The 14,548-nt window shown below is 35.7% G+C and overlaps 1 protein-coding gene across 5 annotated transcripts in view; it reads left to right on the top strand.

Moving 5' to 3' along the window:
• SLO2 (slowpoke 2) overlaps positions 1-14,548 on the top strand; it is a 664,715-nt gene that overhangs the window by 487,599 nt on the left and 162,568 nt on the right. For all 5 annotated transcript variants that reach the window (XM_081764837.1, XM_081764838.1, XM_081764841.1 and 2 more), the window contains one exon: positions 6,627-6,701. In XM_081764837.1, coding sequence (XP_081620963.1) covers positions 6,627-6,701 — 75 coding nt within the window. The remainder of the gene's footprint in view (positions 1-6,626; positions 6,702-14,548) is intronic.

The raw sequence follows: 14,548 nt of genomic DNA, 5'->3' as shown, positions 1-14,548 counted from the left end.
AACGGCAAATATTTTATGACACTATTTGTATTCTATGAACCAATAATACATACAAAACTTTATATTTCCAAATGAAACTATATACATTAATGGATCATTTCAAAAAGTGGAGGGGCAACTGCCCCCCTTTGCCTCCCCCTAATCGCCGCCCGTGGTCCTAGGGTTAAAAGTGTATCCTTGTATGGATATTTAGATAGAGGAAATACTAGTTCTTGCCGAATTTCTTTAACTACTTACGATATGTTCCATTATTTTTAAACTAGGGTTTAAAATGTGATTGATTGCGTTTAGGGCGGCTTATAACACTTGACATGTTCATTAGAACGATTTATTTTCACTTGATATAAAGAATTACCCAGCAAATTTTGGCATTTGAATTTTTTGACACCCTGTATTTACGATAGGAAATGAAGTTATGCAATGTGCATAAATAATTGCTGTTTTCCATGCAGTAGTTTTTGCATTAAGGTGCGTGTAATTATTATTATTTAAAACTATATAAATTTTAAAATAACGCTGGCATATGAATTCACATCCATATATGAAAATCTCATAGGTGATATGGTAATGCTCTTAAGTCGTAATTAAATTGTACGTAATTACAGATGTACATGAAAAGTCAGAGTGTTAGAGCTGACGGTGATGAACAGAAGAGGAAGAAAAGAACACATTTCTTTCAACTTGCCTAAGGGGTTTTAAAAGTGACATGACAATTGTGCAGGAAGTATAGCAGGATCTTTCAAGTGAAAAATTTTTGTTCTTTAGTCGTCAAAAGAGAGGGGATGGGATAGGTGATTTGAGTACGAAACTACATTTATACATATAAACTAGTTCTCTCTTTGGTCAACCGTAGCACACTGATAAGCATCAAATATTTTCTGGGCGCTAAGTATACGATATTATATGTGGGCGCTAAATCTACGGGCGCTAAGTGCACTCCACGCGGCTGACAAATAAAAGTAAAAAAAAGAAAAAGAAAAAGAAAAGAAAGAGCTGTATGGTTTGTTACTTTATTGATTTGTTCTTTCTTTTAAATCTATGTACAGTATAACACGAAGAGTGTAGCTGACCATCATAATGTACCTGAATCAACTGTAAAAATGTTACCTTCAAATTTCGTTTACCAAAACGATTGGCACCGAGAAGGGTTGTAGACAGGGCCGGCCTTAGGCCGATTGGACCGATTGCTCACAATTGCATCCCGCGCCTAAGGGGGCCCCGAACTAGTTCACCTACTCTACTCACCAGTCTAATCTGCTCTCCAGTGCCGTTTTAACAGCATATTAGGATCCAGAGCAAACAAGTGTGTTGTGGTCTCTACGACTAAATTTTGCTCGTAATACATGTAATTAATACGTAGTGCCCGCGGCCCAAGTGACTATGTACCGTTTAGATGGCTCTGCTACTCTCGGTTGTCGAGTACACAACAAGATATTGCAATACAGATATATCCATGGACTCCACAAGGGAGGGTATGGCTCCTCCCTAACAAGTAAATGGGTAGTTTGTATTAAGTTTACGAGCATAAGCAAATATTTTTTGAATTTAATGGTGCAGTAGTTTCTTTATTTTGTTTTACATTTACAACTTCTGTTGTAAAAATTGATTTATGTCCAGGGAGTATTCTGCACACCCCCAACACACCTAAAATTCCCATATATATCCTTACACACACCTCTGGACGTAAAAATTTGGTTTTCTTTGAGTTTGTGTAAAAATGTATAGCATTGTTTTGGGTGCACATCCTCTTTTACTTTGAACACCCCACTAACTAAGTTCCTGGCGTTCTTACTGATTGTCATATGATACTAACCTAAATACTAAATGGTATCAAATAAATCAGCCTCAGTGTGACTTCTTTGCATATCCTTTCTCTTATTATAGCTATATTAAAAGTATAAAACCAGAGGACAAACTTTGCCCTCTCCTGCGAAAAATCCCGTGGATGTTTTTTTTGTAAATCGAGACAGGGAAACCGAGTGTATACTAGTGCGTACTGAAAGGTAGCTGCTTTTGAAGGTTTATCTTCTAAGTCGAATAATCCAATGAAAAATATGTCATCCATCTTCCATCAGTTCCGTAAGGTTTGTGATCGTCTTTTCATCTGCCTGCAGTCGATAACGATTTCAACCTGATTATACCTTTCATAAGTAGCTACCTCCAATGTTCTCACTAGCGTACATTAGGTTTTCCTGACTTGAAGTCTTTTCAAAAAAAAAGATACAGTCGTTAAGAAATCTTTGAACCATCGAATTCGTATCCATGTACATTTCATTATGTCTTACAAATATAAAATTTTCCTAAGAAATTATACGCAGATGTTATGTTTTATTCAGTCATGTTAACACAGTGCAAATAGGGCTATTATTTTAACCTTAAAATACAAAATAACTTTCGAAAGTCAATTCGTGTATTGCCAAATTGACAAAGAAACTATGGTATTTATAGTTATTATGACCAGTCCCGGATTTACGTATAAGCTAAACAAGCTATAGCTTAGGGCTCTACGTTCTTTGGGGCTCCCAAAATTAAAGAAAAGTTTAATACACATTTCCAAAATATAAGAAAAACGATAAATAAAGTATAATCTATATATAGTTACAATGCTTCCTTTGTGAAAGTCCCTATGATGTAAGTAATGGGGCCCTTTCTGCTACTCTGCTTCCTAAAATATCACTAGTTTCTTTATTTTTGTATATAGGATCCAACATTCTTCTGGACACACAAAGGGCCCCATTATCTTTAGTAGCTTAGGCCCCCACCAAATCTAAATCCAGCTCTGATTATGACGTATTTAAGATGTCATTCTCTTATATTTTTCACAATGTAAGGATTGTTGGTAGCTTTTGCTAAATTTTTGAAACGCATCCTAATTCTTGTTGTATCTATGGTCGCTCGTAGGGTTGGGCAAGAGAGTCGCCTATACTTTACATCATTTATATTTTCGAAAAGTGTTCTATTGTTCGAAATACATGTCAAAACTTGTTGGGCAAGAGAGTCGCCTATACTTTACATCATTTATATTTTCGAAAAGTGTTCTATTGTTCGAAATACATGTCAAAACTTGTTGGGTAAGAGAGTCGCCTATACTTTACATCATTTATATTTTCGAAAAGTGTTCTATTGTTCGAAATACATGTCAAAACTTGTTGGGCAAGAGAGTCGCCTATACTTTACATCATTTATATTTTCGAAAAGTGTTCTATTGTTCGAAATACATGTCAAAACTTGTTGGGCAAGAGATTCGCCTATACTTTACATCATTTATATTTTCGAAAAGTGTTCTATTGTTCGAAATACATGTCAAAACTTGTTGGGCAAGAGATTCGCCTATACTTTACATCATTTATATTTTCGAAAAGTGTTCTATTGTTCGAAATACATGTCAAAACTTGTTGGGCAAGAGAGTCGCCTATATTTTACATCATTTATATTTTCGAAAAGTGATCTATTGTTCGAAATACATGTCAAAACTTGTTCGGCCAGAGAGTCGCCTATACTTTACATCATTTATATTTTCGAAAAGTGTTCTATTGTTCAAAATACATGTCAAAACTTGTTGGGCAAGAGATTAGCCTATACTTTACATCATTTATATTTTCGAAAAGCGTTCTATTGTTCAAAATACATGTCAAAACTTGTTGGGCAAGAGAGTCGCCTATACTTTACATCATTTATATTTTCGAAAAGTGTTCTATTGTTCGAAATACATGTCAAAACTTGTTGGGCAAGAGAGTCGCCTATACTTTACATCATTTATATTTTCGAAAAGTGTTCTATTGTTCGAAATACATGTCAAAACTTGTTGGGCAAGAGAGTCGCCAATACTTTACATCATTTATATTTTCGAAAAGTGTTCTATTGTTCGAAATACATGTCAAAACTTGTTGGGCAAGAGAGTCGCCTATACTTTACATCATTTATATTTTCGAAAAGTGTTCTATTGTTCAAAATACATGTCAAAACTTGTTGGGCAAGAGAGTTGCCTATACTTTACATCATTTATATTTTCGAAAAGTGTTCTATTGTTCGAAATACATGTCAAAACTTGTTGGGCAAGAGAGTCGCCTATACTTTACATCATTTATATTTTCGGAAAGTGTTCTATTGTTCGAAATACATGTCAAAACTTGTTGGGCAAGAGAGTCGCCTATACTTTACATCATTTATATTTTCGAAAAGTGTTCTATTGTTCGAAATACATGTCAAAACTTGTTGGGCAAGAGCGTCGCCTATACTTTACATCATTTATATTTTCGAAAAGTGTTCTATTGTTCGAAATACATGTCAAAACTTGTTGGGCAAGAGAGTCGCCTATACTTTACATCATTTATATTTTCGAAAAGTGTTCTATTGTTCGAAATACATGTCAAAACTTGTTGGGCAAGAGCGTCGCCTATACTTTACATCATTTATATTTTCGAAAAGTGTTCTATTGTTCGAAATACATGTCAAAACTTGTTGGGCAAGAGAGTCGCCTATACTTTACATCATTTATATTTTCGAAAAGTGTTCTATTGTTCGAAATACATGTCAAAACTTGTTGGGCAAGAGAGTCGCCTATACTTTACATCATTTATATTTTCGAAAAGTGTTCTATTGTTCGAAATACATGTCAAAACTTGTTGGGCAAGAGAGTCGCCTATACTTTACATCATTTATATTTTCGAAAAGTGTTCTATTGTTCGAAATACATGTCAAAACTTGTTGGGCAAGAGAGTCGCCAATACTTTACATCATTTATATTTTCGAAAAGTGTTCTATTGTTCGAAATACATGTCAAAACTTGTTGGGCAAGAGAGTCGCCTATACTTTACATCATTTATATTTTTGAAAAGTGTTCTATTGTTCAAAATACATGTCAAAACTTGTTGGGCAAGAGATTCGCCTATACTTTACATCATTTATATTTTCGAAAAGTGTTCTATTGTTCGAAATACATGTCAAAACTTGTTGGGCAAGAGAGTCGCCTATACTTTACATCATTTATATTTTCGAAAAGTGTTCTATTGTTCGAAATACATGTCAAAACTTGTTCTGCAAGAGAGTCGCCTAGACTTTACATCATTTATATTTTCGAAAAGTGTTCTATTGTTCGAAATACATGTCAAAACTTGTTGGGCAAGAGAGTCGCCTATACTTTACATCATTTATATTTTCGAAAAGTGTTCTATTGTTCGAAATACATGTCAAAATTTGTAAAATTCTTTTGCTGATACACTGTTGTATTTAACAGATTAGTATGAAATTCTGTAGTACTATAGATATTTACTGTATTAAATATATTGATAGTGGCGTAGCCAGGATTTCATTCCGGGATGTCCGGGGTTCTCCCCCGAAATGTTTTCGGCAATGGGGAAACTAAAACTCAATTTTAGGTTTTCTTTTAACAGCTTTAAAATTTTCGGAAGTCCAGGGGCCCTTAGTGTTTGGTAATATTGGGCCTGAAAACGTAATCTTAGGTTTTATTTTAACAAGTTTTCAAAATTTCAAGGGAGGTCACCAAAACAAGTAGTATTATGTCCTTTTCAGATATGATATACTAATATTGCTAGTTGTAGATTTAATCACACATAATTTTATATTGAAATGTACGGTACCTTATATGTGTTTGGTCTTATAACTTTCACGCACTATTTAAGCGCACATGTTGATTGCCATCCATTATGATTGCAAAATGTCTTTTAAACTTTTGAAATGAAATGAAAATGATATTTTTTTATTTGACGTCCCAGGAATTGTTCTTAGGAGATGGATGATTAATGAAAGGGAGTGATTATAAAATTAAATTTTGTGTGCTTTCCCACAGGGTATTGGGCTCGAGACTATGTACACCACAGGCGCACGCGTTAACCACTAGAGCAGCAGGAAGTGCGATATATATACCGGTATATATGACCTACAGACCTTGATTTAAGTTAGTTGTAAACTTGGGCCCCCTCAAAACATTCCCAATCGGGCCCCGCACCTCGTAAGGTCGGTCGTGGTTGTAGAAAAAGGTAGTTACTTTGAAATGTTCTTCGCTCAGGTCCTAATTGACCTGACGCACAAAACAAGAATCAGTGCACCAAAAAAAAATAAAAGGAAGATTAAGAAAATGTATGATTTACATTCAGCGAATGGTCGCCTAAGGAAAGAGAAAGAAAAATACCTCTCCAAGTATGATTCTTGTCTCTTCCTGGCCCACAGACAATTACAAATTTGCCATCACTGGTATAGAACATAATCGTTGTATACCGTGGTCGTTAACAAAAGTTTCTGGCGTAACCAACGTTGAGAAGTAATACAAAGAAACCAATTCTGTTACTTTTCAATACAATACCCCTTGACGTCAGTACACTTTACCCATCTTTTGATTAACATGTCTCCGAAACTATTCACTTTTGAGAACAGCTCGATATTCTCGAAATTATTATTATTATTATTATTTCATTTTCACGTCAGGAATCTGTTCCCAAAATATTGGCACACATTTTTGTACACATTTTTGTAATACCCAATATTTTGAAAAACCGCTTATCACTGTCTAAATACGTAACATTGTATATATATACATATATCCATTAGATGTGCTTGCACTAAACTTGCCATTTTCTTGACGATATTTTTTTTTTCTTTATTCGCAGGGTAACATATGGCAGCAAGTTTTATCTTTTCACTTCATATTGGAGTTAAGTACTACAGTTCCTTTTACACTCACGGTAAGTATGTTTTTAATATGTTGAGTTTAGGTTATTTATTTTTTCCCATATTATATCTGTGACGTTTTAATATCAGATGTATGGTTAAAAAAAATGTTAGACTTAAGCTTGAATTTTAAATATACACTGAATTGCAGATTAATGAAAATCATTTATAATGTATCAGGGCTAGAATTGTAAATAAAAAAAATTAGTATGTTTTATTTTTTTAAAAAAACTGATTCCCTTTTTTTTCTTAAATGTCTTGAAGCTAGAAGAGTAGCAAGAAAAAGGGTTGGGGGTTAGAATTGATACAACTGGATGATCATGTCGAAATCCTTTAAGTTTGTAGGCTTGATTTTTTTGTATTTAGACTTTTCATTTGAGATACTTAAAGATATGTTTCATTATATTTTGATATTTGTCCTACAAGGCGTGGAGGTAGGGAAAACATGGGAGAAGTTTCAATTGTTAAAGAGGGCGAAAAGGTAGGGAAAATATGGTGGAAGTTGCAATTGTTAAAATAAGGTAGCAATCTCTGCAATTTTTTTAAGGTTAAGGGGGCAGGCTACTAAATATTTTTTAAAAACTAATTTTTCTTTTGCCTGTTTTTCGTAAGTGGAAAGAGTAAATAAAATGTAACTTACCACAATAATAGATAATGTTATTCTACACCCGAAACTACGAATCGGAAGAATTTTCATTGTTGCCATCCATAGAAATTACAGTGTTACCAGAATTTGAATTACTCAACAATCTAGGTAAAGGCAGCGGCTAGAAAAATGAACTCAACGGTAATTGATGTCTTATAACGCTGTCTATGTTCCTTGTTTACTACTTTTTAAATGATGTTTCTATTTATTTTGTAATAACTTATTTATTTTGTAATAATTTATGTAACTTTTATAAAACAAATAGAAATGTTATTTAAAAAGTAGTAAACAAGGAACATATACAGCATGATAAGTCATCAATTACCGTTGAGTTCATTTTTCTAGTCACTGCCTTAACCTAGATTTTTGAGTAATTCAAAATCTGGTCACACTGTAATTTCTATGGATGGCAACACTGAAAATTCTTCCGATTCGTAGTTTCGGATGTAGAATAACATTATCTATTATTGTGGTAAGTTACATTTTATTTACTCTTTCCACTTACGAAAAACAGGCAAAAGAAAAAAATATTAGTTTTTCAAAAATATTTAGTAGTCTGCCGCCTTAAAGACATGAAAGTTAGTATTAGGCTTTTAATTTAAAATAATTAAGGACGTGTCCTAACGTTTTCTATGTTTCCTCTAGAAGGAAAGAAAAAATGCGACAAAGTAAAAAGGTGCAGAATTACATTAATTGTTGTAATAAAATATAATATCTCGAAATCCCATAAAGTTAGAGACAATAAATTGGTATTATTTCGAATTATACTTTTCATTTCAAATAATTAAAGACGTGTATTTTTAATGTTTCTTTTAGAAAGGAAGGAAAATGGACGGGGATTGCAATGGTCGTATCTGGAAATTCCTTAAGATTAGAAACACGTTGGAGATAGGGAACTTGGTATAAAAACTTGTTAAACAAAACAAATGGGCATATGTCACAGTGTTTCCGGAAATTTCGCCATAGTGCCGTTTTCTCAAAGCTTTTGTGGGGAGAGCGCTGAGGTGTGTATGTTTTGTTATCAGATATTCAAGCATTGATCCAAACAAATGTTATCCAGATCCAGAGATGGAGTGGATCAATGAGCTGTGGGTCAAGTGGGTGAATATTTGTGAATGGGTCAACACGACGTGTCCCGATGCGACCCATCGTGACCTACCGACCCACTACGATCCACCGACCCCCTTTGCTCACAAGGGAATGGTCCCAACCTGACGAGTTCAGCTTGTACGAAATTTCGTATAGATACTAATTTGAGGTCGGTGAATAACGTGGAAATAGTCATTCGATTCGTTTTTGTACTTTACGAGATATATAGAGTGATGCAAAACAGAATTCAACATAAGATAACTATGTAATCTGAGTAGAGATCACACAATTAAAGAATTCTTGGTCATTGGCAATTCTCTCAAGAAGATTAATGCAACGTTTTTTCGAATGTCTTTCTGTTCAGTTGTGAGGTTTTTCGGCACCATTTTGGGACAAATCTTTCGTATGTTCAAATCGTCTGTCAAAATTTGATGTACGATGAAAATGTTTAAATTTAATTGTTCACTCATCATCCTTATTGTTAAATGACTGTCTGATCTCACAAGAGCCCTCACACGTTCAACGTTTTCGTCAGTTTTGAAGTTGAAGATCTCCCTGAGCGAGGTTCATCTTCAACTTGTTCTCGGCCTTCCACAAATGATTTGTGCCAGCAGAAAACTTTTGCTCTTGATAAGCAATGTTTCCCATAGGCCTGTTTTAACTTTTCAAAAGTCACACTCGCGGATTCACCAAGTTTTACACAAAACTTTATTGCACAACATTACTGTAAATTTCGATTATCCATTTCTATAACTTACAACAAAAACACAACTTCACCGATGGCGTTGTCAAAAATAATGTGTTAGCTGTACGGAGTTGAAAATCGGACTAAGGAAGTGGAAGAGATAAACAAACAGGTCTAGTATAGGCCAGATCGCCCGCAGTGTTGCCAGTCTCATTACTTTTCTCACACACCTTGTAGGTGCTAATTTGAGGTTACTGAATAACGTGAGAATAGTCATTCAATTCGCTTTTGCGTACTTTACTAGATATACAGAGTGATGCAAAAGTAAGATAACATAGAAATATTCTGTAATACACCGTATAGAACGATGAAACGCGGATACCAAAATGAATATGCGGAATCTCATGGCGATAATGAGGAACTCAGTGGCGTCGTAGGAAAATCGCCCGTCGAATAAGAGGGGTTCCACAAGAAAATAAAAGGGGAAACAGTGGTCGATGTTTAGATCCTGGAAAGAAGTACGAGTCTTTGAGGACATATGTCCGTGAAATCGCACCGTTTACCAATTGTAGTAGCACAAGGGGAGGTCAACATTAGAACGGAAACGGGGTTCCAGTGACTTTAAGGTAAACAGTAATTGACAAAGTTTGGTAAAAGGAACTGTTCAACTAACATGTCCGCGTGCGGCAGGCCGTGAAGTGCTTGTCAATGTCACTTGCTGTGTACGTCATTCGGCATACACGATTCAAATGTAGCAAGTCTCTTTCTTACCCACGAACAGCAGATGCACACGACAGCCTGATCCGACTACATTCGAAATCGCCGTTGGAGATGCACACGCCGATCACGTGATGCACACATGAAATCTTATTGCCGGCGACAGCCGTAAGTCATAACGGATTATACACGGAGAATCAACATCCCTGGTTACCATTTCTTACTGCACCAGCAAGAATCCAGCATAAATGTCCAGCAACACAGACGGGATGGTGGAAAATGTTTCCAATACACGCTTTGCTGCAAGGTAGTGTGCTGGTGCAAATATTTCTTTGCCTAGAATTGTGCGGACCAGCAACAGAGCCTGGCAATTTCTTCAACACACACAATGTGTTACTGGAAGTACACTCACGATTTGGAGTGGTCCAGCAAAATGTCCCGCAGGATTTTGTAACGTGGGATGCCATGAGACGTCATAGTTTGCGCAACGTGTAATAGACGTTTGCGTGCTACGACGAGCCTGTGAAGTTTTGAGACAGGGATGCTTGTTACGGATAAAACGTTTGGTTGTCTGTGTGGCATACAGCGAGCTTCAGCTCTACACGATAGAGAACACAAGTAGTGACGTAAATAGGTACAGAAACAAATAACACACAGCAACTCACCCAAATACAATTGCATGACGGTTGTGTTCGTGTAAAAACGATATCTACGATCTGCAGTATTCTTTTTATGTGCGCTTGTGCTACATTCGTACGTTTCTTTGGGAAAGTGGGGTCACTGTTTCCTATACATTGTACAGAATCTTGGAAGATGATATGCATTAATGTTGTGAATATTTTAAAAGTGGAAGTTGAAAAGTTATATGACTACGCAAATGACTTATCTTTTACCCTTTCTTCAATTATGTCAAGGCAGAACCATAGGCGGAGCTAGGAATTGTCTGCTGGGGGGTGTAGTGGGGGCAGACCTTTTGGTCGGTCTCAGTGGTCTTGGTAAATGGCCATCTTATAGGTGACATTTTTATTTTTTGTCAAAAAAATTGGAGGGCATTGCCCCCCATAACTCTGCCCATGGACAGGGCATTTACTGTAAAGTACGACACGTTAGACATAGAGAGTGATGTAGAAAGTGAGGAAAGTCACAAGAGGACAATGAAGTTTTAGAATCTGAACCTGGGCCTTCCATTAGTGAATATGAACAATCAAGTCCGGAACAACATGTATTATGTACAGCAACACATGAAACTTTTATTAATAAGTATAAGAAAATTAAGAAACATTATGATTCCTTAAAGGCCCGAGGAACAGGCCTTCGTGGGTACCTACAGCAAAAAATACAAGTGAACATTAAATTATGTACGTAAGACTCTCAAATAAAGTAAAACACGTCCAAAGCCATACATATTGGAGGATATTAGAAAGGACTTACTACAAGCGTTCAGGGTTTCCCGCCAACAGGGCTTAACGATTCATGATGTTGATTTTAAGAAAATTGGGCTATAATATCAGCAAGAAAACACAATTATCGGCTACTTGCATCAGCAAAATTTCTCCGCCATTTCAAAAAGCAAAACAGGATTAGCTCCAGAAATATCACAAAATTTGTTTCTACGAAAAGATATACAGGAGGAGTCAGAATCAATTGACATCGGAAAAGCTTTTGTGACGGTTGTGAATAAAATTATATCAGAAACTCCATACAATGCTGATTGTGTATTCAACACTTATCAGACGCGATTTGAATACGAGCTGATATCTGGTAGAACTTTAGCACAGACAGATGAAAAACATACGCGTGTAGTTTTGCAATCAATCGCGTCTACTACCCATTCCTACACTCTTCAGGTTCATATGTCATCGGCTGGCACATTAGGGATTCAATTTTACATATGTTTCCAAGAACCGAAAGGAGAGTTCAGACCTAAAATTAAACAAACTCCAGACAGACACCTTCCATTTAACATTGTCGTTGATGCTAGCAAGTCGGAAAAACTCATGAAACAACATATGGAAAGATGGCTGCTGAGCGTGTTCATTTGTGATGTTACGGATGATACGTTCATGCTATTAGGTTCCTGGAGTGGACAGACTGATCATTATATTTTTAACGAACCCCAAATACAGCAGACATTACACAAGAAGACGCTTCGAACACAAATAATTCCTCCCAAAACCACGAGATTTGTACAGCCACTTGACGTTTACTTTTTCCTGCAGTACGAACTTGTCATTCGGTGAATTGAAGAACACTTTCGACACAAGATTATACTTAAAAATAGTAGAGAAAAGTTGCATAATAAAGTCTTTATAATAGAATTAGATTCTGTGGTCTATCACAATTCTGTCCCCCTGCACTGCAAAACATGTTAGTGTATGAGTGTCGGAAGGCTGGATATGTAACGAAAAAACTGAATAGTGGTTTCCGAATACTTCTAACTCTATTTCATGTTGACGGTGATATATGTGCAACAGAAGATTGTGAGGCAGGAGCATTTCTAACCTGAAGGTACTGTTCCATGGTTCTTTGTCCAACTCACTTCGTTTGCAATCCACACTACCATCGGTAGGGTATGTATCGTTTCAACTTCCATTCAATATATTGCAACTGTAGTTTCTTTCATTTGTATGCTATTATGACATTCATTAGGACAAAACGTAGATCTTTAGAACTTGCTTCTTACATAGTTGTCTTATGTTGCATTGTTTTGCATTACCTGTGTATCTTACGCAAAAGCGAATCGAGTGACTATTCCCACTTTATTCACCGACCTCAAATTAGTATCTATACGAAAACTCGTCCAACGCCAACTCGGATTATATAGTTGTCTTACGATGCATTCTGTTTAGCATCACCCTGTATATATCGTAAAGTACGCAAAAGGGAATCGAACTACTATTCCTACATTATTCAGCAACCTTAAATTAGTATCTATACAAAATTTCGTCTAACCGGTAAGTCGGACTCGGATTACATAGTTGTCTTATGTTGCATTGTGTTTTGCATCACCCTGTATATTTCGTAAAGTACGAAAAAACGAATCGAACGACTATCCTCACGTTATTCACCGACCTCAAATTAGTATCTATACGAAATTTCGTCCAACTCGGACTCGTCGTGTTGGGACCATTCCCCTGTCAGTACATTGTAGAGAGCATCTTCTAAACACTGGTAAATTTGTCTACATTTTATTTTCAATGGCTCCGTTTTTTCTTCCTTTTTCATTTGTTTCTATTTACTTACCTGATATGAGTATATCTTAAGTGAAAAAAAGTACTTCAGGCACTTTTGGATATTGATATTTGTAACTGCAATAATAGCAATAAAACTTACTGCTTGGCCTTCGAGACAGTTGAATTTTACAGTTTTTTCTTCTTTCTTTACTTTAGCTACTTTACCTTAATTTGAAACTCTCAAATTTAATCCTATTTTCTACTGAAAAGTATCTGTAATTCAACATGGAAATAATTATATTATAATAATTAAATTGAAATTTATCGTAATATATCCCATGATAAACACTTTACAATTTTATATCATGAGGGGGCCAGATCCATCAGTATTTGTAACAAAGCGGTGCTTGAGCGGGTGACCGTAGAAATTAAAACTCCGGTTAGTGATAATTTCACAGCCTTGTTTTATTACAAGTGTAAATAAACTCTTCAGTCAGTAGAGATGAGGACGTGGAACATGAGTCAGGCTTGATGACGATGGAGTTTTGGTGGATGGTGGGTGAGAGTGAATCATGGTGGGTTGTGAGTAATGGTGGATCGTGGGTCCAGTGGGTTGTGGGTCAAGTTTTCGTTGATTCCACGCCATCTCTGTCCAGATCATGGGGTGCTCAAGTAGTTTGGGGAGCCTAAGCCCCCTCGACTCCCACGATCGTCACTTATGTGTAATTCCTTAAGATGCTTATACGACACGTATATACGTGTATTACCAAAGAAACTCAACCAACAAACAAAAATTCAAGAACAGAGAAAATGTAAATTGGCAAAGTGGATGATGCCAGGGGATCAAATTAAGTTTTTATTTTCATCGTGAAAACCACCGGATATACCATTATTCATAATAGTAGTATGGGTCCTTTTTTTTTATTTAGTTTAAGTCGTCGAATGGAAATGGAGAGAATTGACATGAAACGTGATTTTTTTTTAAAAAAAAAAATAAGTTTCTTGATAACGACTGTAAAGTATAAAATTCTCACACAAGATTTCTAAGTCATTTCCAAGAAAATTTGACTTATTTTAGCTTCAAAAACCTATAACAAAATTTTATTTAAAAAATATATCGAATTTTAAAAGTAACAAGGTACTATGTGATAAAGTACTTAAAGCAATAGCATTATTCTTTACAGTTTAGAAATTATCTGGTCACGTAATTTACTTATGTATTAACATAGTTAGAAATATGGATATAAAGTCATTTCACACTAGATGCAATAGTAACGAAGCCGAATAGTACCTATGTATATTGATAATCCTAGCAATTATCTGGTGGAACTGTAGGAAAAAACTTAAGTGATGTCTCCTGCTGGGTCCGAACTTGCGACCTCCAAATTGTTAAATGTAGTGTTTCTTTAAGAGAAAATGTTCCGGGGAGCACACTTAGTATTCGGAGGGTCACATATTATTTTTACACAGTATTATTCTATTTATTATTATATTGTAGACGTATTATTTTGGTCTCCTCCGGGGGCACCCTCTAAGCTCCGGGGGCAGTGT

Source organism: Thermobia domestica, chromosome 7 (assembly GCF_964235325.1).
Source record: "Thermobia domestica chromosome 7, izTheDome1.hap1.1, whole genome shotgun sequence".
In the NCBI taxonomy this organism is placed as follows: Eukaryota; Metazoa; Arthropoda; class Insecta; order Zygentoma; family Lepismatidae; genus Thermobia; species Thermobia domestica.
The sequence above is the reverse complement of the archived record's forward strand: the minus strand, read 5'-3'. Positions and strand labels throughout refer to the sequence as shown.